The sequence below is a fragment of the Corapipo altera genome, unplaced genomic scaffold, assembly GCF_003945725.1.
Source record: "Corapipo altera isolate COAL_440 unplaced genomic scaffold, ASM394572v1 193, whole genome shotgun sequence".
NCBI lineage: Eukaryota > Metazoa > Chordata > Aves > Passeriformes > Pipridae > Corapipo > Corapipo altera.
In genome coordinates, this window is record NW_020884996.1 from 779,187 (window position 1) to 786,129 (window position 6,943).

General features: G+C 36.3%; 1 protein-coding gene across 1 annotated transcript in view; it reads right to left on the reverse strand.

Annotated features, from left to right (window-relative positions):
* The window catches only part of EPS15L1 (epidermal growth factor receptor pathway substrate 15 like 1), a 39,945-nt gene that overhangs the window by 22,293 nt on the left and 10,709 nt on the right, over positions 1 to 6,943 (reverse strand). Inside the window, 6 exon segments of the mRNA XM_027666600.1 lie at positions 2,269 to 2,401; positions 3,904 to 3,986; positions 4,353 to 4,413; positions 5,451 to 5,587; positions 5,933 to 5,983; positions 6,361 to 6,487. Of these exon segments, the coding sequence (XP_027522401.1) occupies positions 2,269 to 2,401; positions 3,904 to 3,986; positions 4,353 to 4,413; positions 5,451 to 5,587; positions 5,933 to 5,983; positions 6,361 to 6,487 (592 nt within the window).

A 6,943-nucleotide genomic window follows, 5' to 3' on the forward strand; every position in this document is an offset into this window, starting at 1 on the left:
CAATCACACTATATTACTATATAATTTCTCATGCTTTAAGTAACCACTGAAGATTGTCTTAGTTGTGGAAGGAAGGGAGGAGTAGAAGTGCATAAGCACATGAGGCTCATTTGCTTTAAAAAAACCCTGCTTTGTTTCCTCCTCAGACTATTTTATCATAACAACACTTGCTTTTGGTAGAGCGGCTGAACCTCACAAATATTGTGAGGAAGGGACACACTGAAACAGGTTTTAACAGACTGATTAAAGGCTGAGTGCACACGTCTAAATTAAAAACAAATCAATAAAGCCAAATGTTCACCAAATTCCTCGATTTGTACAAAAGAGGGAATGAGGAGACACAAATACAAAAAACCCTCATGTAGGTGAGTCAGTCCTCACCTTTGCTGCTACTATTACACTGCATCTGCCAAGAATAATCATGTTTCAAACAAGGAATAAAAAGAAACCACATATAAGAGGTAATATAGGTATATTTAGTATTTGTTTGACTCATTCAACTTCATCTAGTCCCTTTAAACAGTAAAATATTTTATGTGGACTTTTTTTTTTTAAAAGATGGCCACTTAGCATACTTTCCTTGAAAACCAAATAAAGAAAAATAGCATAATTCACAATAAGATTCCCTTCAGCTTTTCTATTTCTGCTTTTACTCATGTCTGTCCTAGTGGTTGATATTTGTCAGTATAACATATTATTATGTGGGTTTTTTTAATTACTGAAGGCTCTCTAGTAGCTCAATAGTGGTAAATACTCACAGAAAGCAAGTATGGAACAAACTGCCTCAGGAGCTTTTCCACAATCCTAGAGCACTTCCTGACAGATTTGCATCAATACTCACCTACACAGAACCTCATCATTTGATTTCAGGGTTCTAGTGTGCACCATCATCTCTTAAGCAATAAAATCAGAGGAGTAGGAACAAACAATGCTCTGCCTGCTGTGTGAAATAATACCTTTCAAACCTTGGATCAATCTGTGGGTTAAGCAAGGACGTTTTCAGCACACTTTGGTAATAGAAAGAACTTTTCACCTGATGCAAGGAGCTTGTTTTAGAATAACTGGTTTGCAAACCCAGCCAGATCTGCAATGCCTGCTATAAACAGGATGCAGGCTGCACACTCTGCTCCAAAATGCACCAGCAGAAAGGCAGATAATCCACACACCCAGAGAGGCACCCATGGATCTGCTCCCTTTGTGCTTCCTACCACTGTCAGTGGATATCAAGGATATGAGATGTGGACTTGTGTTCAGTGCAAAATTTTGTGCCTATTCATAAGCAGAATCCAGTTTTTGTTGTTTTGTTGGGGTTTTTTTTTTGAGCCAACTGAATGTTCCCTCCCAGTATCAACTGAGCTCTACAACTGTTGTTAAAAGGAGACTCGAAACTAAGAGTTCTAAGTGGCTTCAGTTCTTTAAACAGTTTCACTGGTAGCTGAATATTTTGAAAACAACTCCAGGGAGGGCAAAAAAAACCCCAATACTAGAAGTAGAAGCTCCATTAAGAGAGATCTTATTTTCAATTCAGGAGATTTATACACCTCCCAGAATTTCCATACATAATGGACTTGATGCAGGAACAAGCCATATATTCACAAAGTGTTTTATGTTTGTTTTTAATATGTGAATGCAAGAATGATCACACCTGGACAGACAGATCAGGACAGGCCTGTCTGGCCTTGTCCTCTGTGTCAGTAACTAGTGGCAGATGCCCCAAGAAGAACATCCAAACAAGGTAAAGATGTAGCCATAAGTCAGAGTGCCCTGCAGCCACTCAGCTACACAGGAGCCAGAGAGAGTATTTTGGCTTTTGGGACACCCTGTTGCCCTTGTTTCTTTCAAGAATTATCTAGGGGTTTTTTAAAGCCCATTTAAATTTTTTTGCATTCACCATATTCTCTGGCAAACACAGAAATAAATCCTGAATTTAGATTATTGTATAAAAGTAAACCTCTTTATTTTGAAGGTGCCATTTACTAATCTCATGTGTTGCCTACTTAGAATAGACAGAAATTTTTTTTCCCATAATTTTATCTTGCCACAAGTGATTTTACAGATCTGTCACACCACTCCCTCATCATCTGTTTTCTAGTCTGAAGAGTTCCAGCCTGGTTTAATGACAATTTTACCAATTTGCTGATAATCTCATACCTTCCTCTGTTGTTGAAATATAAGAGAATGAGATAGAAGACTCTCAACTTATTCTTACATCCATTAATATACTGAAAATTAGGGGAACTGGCTGTTAAAAGAAGAAAACCTCCTTACCACTGGGTGGCTTGGGTCGTGGAGGGACATTTTTCTTGGGTGGTAATGCTGGTGTGTCTGATTTGCTTTTGAAAGGGTCATCTGAAAATCCCACCCCTCCAAAAGAGGAGGCAAAGGGGTCAGGAGCTGCTGACTACAGGAGAAAAAAAAGAAAAGAGAAAGGATGTAAGCACACTGGCAAACCTGTGGTTTCATGAAGCTGCAAGTTAACTCAAGTAAAAGCATTAATTTCAAAAAACTAAGATGTCCAGAATTATCAGTGGTGTAAAAGGCCAGTGACAGAGGTGCTAAGATTTCATTAACATTCAAAATAACTTATGTTCTCATCACATAATTACTTTTAGAACTTTTAGTCCCAGCAAAAAGCTGATGAAAAAAAATAAAAGGAAGTAAAACTCTACTTTTTTTTACTATTTGGCAGTGAACAGTCACACCACAGTCTAACCTCCACTCTGATAAACAGAATCATGGAAGAACCTGGAAAAACACCACAGAATGGGGAGCTTTATTCCAAACTTTTCTGAAGTTACACACAGCTGTGGCAAAAGCCCAGGGAAAATCCCAAAAGCACGTTTTTAATGCTTCCTATATTCAGTTGGCTTTTCTGAAGGACTCTCCCATTGGATAAGAAGGGCACAAAAATGATGCCATGCAGGGAAATTTATCACTGTGAAATGAAGAAAGAGGGATTTGGGGAGCAAAGGTAAAAATTGTAGTCAAACCTTGGCTAAAATTTCTACCTCCAGTCAGACACATCAATTATTGGTAAAGGCTGTTGCCACCTAGTGGAGAGTTAAAACCCTCCTCAAAATAGTATGAAAAGCTAGAAAAAAACCCCATGAAATGTAATTAGTCCAGGTGATATGATAATCTATTTTATTTTTAACATTTACATAACTCTAAAATTTTCAAGCATTATTGTGCAACTATCAGAAGGAGCTGGGCACTGCTGGAAACTGTAAATTCCAAACTCCACCTCAGGAAGGTAACAGCAATTTCCAATTATCCATTTTTTTTTTGTTTCAGGTGAGTCCTGAACCTTTCTCTTCATCTGCTCTTTAAAATGAACAGAAACTGCACACTTAAAATGTGGGAAAGGCTGACTGACTGTTAAGAGTGAGTTTACACTAAGGTTAGTTTTACATATATTTAGTGTGTTTGGTTAATGGTTGGACTTGATGATCTTAGAGGTCTTTTCCAACCTTAGTGATTCTATGGTAAGTTTAAAAACAAGTCAGGATATTATAATTCTATGAAGTAACCAAGAAGCAGATTCCAGGACTTAGAGGAAGTATATGGAATAGATGAATACTCTTCTTATCAGTTAACACTACAAGTTAATTTCTTTTTTAATTGTTTTTAAATTTTAATTCTTAATTTCTTTTGCTCATCTGGTGTTTGAAAATGTTTGTGAAAAGTTGATTTTTCCCTACTGAATCTGCCAGTCTTGGTTTAAGACTTTGCCATATCTGACCTGGATGGAAAATGTTTTGTTAAGTAACTGGTGAGGCTGATTGGGAAAAAAAGGAACAGAACTGGGTTGTCAGCTGAAAAGTTACAACCATATCACACACTTCAAATAAATATCTGTACATACATTTTTAAAAGGACAGTTGCTTTCCTGGTAACCTTTACCTTTGACATCTGACTGAAGTCTGCAAATCCCTCCCCACTACTGAAAGCACCACTTCCAAATGGATCCAGTGTTCCAAATGGATCTGAAACAGGTACAAGGAGAAAGAAGTCATTTTGAACAATACTTAAGAATGACAAAGAATTGGTGTTGCCAATGAAGTACAAAACTGGGCAGGTGACTATAAGACACCTGTATTTTGACCTGCCATGAGATGTTACAAGAGAATTCCATGAGACAACAGGTTTTGTACCAGTTGTTTGGAGGGGAAAAAAGAAAAAAACTGAAATATATGGTGTCACAAAGACTTAGTCTTATAATCCATAGCAACACCATGATGCTTTTTGCCAACAGTGCATAAAACTCTCTATTTTCAACTCCTGTATTTGATTCTTCTTTCATAAAAAGATACCTTCTTATTCATCTTCATGAGAAAATGTTTTCTTCTTACCTGGACCTTTTGAAGAGATACTGGAAGACGTAAAAGGATCAGTGCTTTCAAAAGGGTCAGGCTAAATAAGAACAGATATACATAATTATTGTTCTGCTGTACTGTGCACTTGCCTTTTTATGCATATCAAAATCACAATTATTTCCAATTTCAGATCACCCTGTTTGGTGGAAGTAGAGCAGGATAAAATCAACTGATTATCTGAAATTTGGCTATTGATGGCCTTGAACAAAACACCAAGGACCACAAGTGAAAAGGGCATCCCACTGAAATACAACCTTAGTTACCAGGGCAAAACATGAAAACACACCCAGAAGTGTTCAGTCTTTAAGCAACAGCAATATTCCAGTCAGGCATTTATATTATTACTAATCCAGAGTCTGTATCCTGTTTCTTTTTAAAGAGATTGTGTTCATAGTTGCTCTTCAGTTTGACAAGTTGTACTTTTATCCAAGTACAATCTTATCCTGCAAGACAAACTACCCTCCCACTGACTGAAACTGGAACACTGTCCTAACTCTTGGGTGGCAACAGTCAGAGAATTGCATAAGAGGGAGGGAAAGAATAACAAAAATAAACCAAAAAATCTGTCACCTCCCAACAAGCACACACGTGCATCCAGACAGGTTCAGAACTGTGACTATATATATATATATATATACATATATATATATATATCTAATCTCATTGCAACTGTGATTTAAAAGTGTGTTCTCTGCAATCCTTCCACTGTCCTGGCTCCAGTGTCTGCTGGGGGCTCAGGAATCCTTTAGCCAGAGCAGTTCCTCAATTCCATTCACTGTGTGACTGCACAAACCAATGGAATGGAGGGAATGCTGGGAATTAGTGGGTGATGGTGGCTTGAAATTCCCAACAGAGAGGAAAAATATCCACCTTACTGCACCTCATTATCATGGAACCAGAGAGAACACTGCTGATTGCCTCAACAATACATACTTAAATTTTAAGAGTAAAATTAATGATATTTCACCAGTTAGGAGAAAAGTATTTTGTGTTTTTTCACTCCTTTTAGATTTCAGACAAGAAGCCTGCCAAGAGTAAAGAAACCTATTAAGTGTAGATTTAAAAATGCCTGACCTTTGAGGGTAAAGCAGGGGGCTTTGTGAATGGATCTGAGGTAAATGGGTCGCTCTTCACTGGTTTCTTGAAGAAATCCTCAGGGGCAGAACTCCGAAATGGGTCACTCTCCTTGAAGGGATCACCTCCAAAGGGATCTAAAAGGAGCATGGGAAGGTAAATAGAATATATAGAATGTAGCACCTAATGTGTCTCTAAAGAACATTCTGTATTTCACCTCATGCTCACTGATTTTTTAGAAACATGCAGTGATTTGGTAAATGATTCAAACTTCCAGAATCCTCTCCAAAGAGGATATTTGCTAAGTTTGAATTACACACTTCACATTAAAATGCTGATGATCCTGAAGGCACAAACCTGTCAGGTTTTTATGTTCCCACATGCAACCCAAAAACCTGAAGCCAGGGAAAACCTGGGAAATCTTTGTGTTTGGCTACAAATTGTTTCAACCACACGTGTCCTGTCCTCCAAAAGGTTCTTACCTGCTGGAGCAGGGGGCTGTTCTGCAAAAGGATCATGCTGGAATGGGTCACCTATGCAGGACAGAAAAATAATCTTATTAAAATACTTTTATTAAATAGTTTTATATATATTGTATTATTTATATATAATATATTATATATTATACACATAATTATACAATATTTTATATATTATTTTATATACTATATAAGTATATTTATATATTACATATAATCATATTTATATCATATATAATTATATTTATATATAATTATATTTATGTATAATATATAATTATATTTATATATTATATATAATATATTTATATATTATATATATTTATATTATATTATAAAAAATAATTTTATCCACTATTTAGCACGATGATAACAGTTTGTGAAAACATCATTTACTCAACAATTGGCCTGTAAAATTTAAGGTCACTTACTGCCTTTGAAGGGATCTGCTCCCTTAAATGGATCAGATTTGAAAGGATCTTCTGACTGGAATGGGTCTGTATGCAATTCTTGTGTATTATTGGTAAACATCAAGGCTTTGTTCTTAAATGGATCATCCTAAAAATTAAGAGGAAAAACATCATAGCAACTCTACCAGGATGAAAACACTTAGTTGACACAGAATTTCTTCTAAATGGGTATCTCAGTTCCTGTTTAACAAACTTAAAAATTACTTTCTGAAGAAGTTTCTTAGAATACATGACTTCCAAGCAGAAGTCATTACACACTGGAAGGAAACACGTAGCCCAGGGCTACAAAGAACATCCAAAGATAACAGTGCATGCAACATTTAAAGGTTAAACTGTTGCCCATATTAAAATATTCAATTCTCAAACACCTAAATAATGAAAACAAATCAACCCCCAACCATCACACTGATAAAAATATTCCTTCCCTATGTTACTTTACAGCTCAGCTTCAGGTAAGACACTTATTGAAAAGATAATTTTTATGGACTATTTGTGGAGTACAAATACAAGGGATTACTACTGAGTGGTCATGCTCTAGATTGCT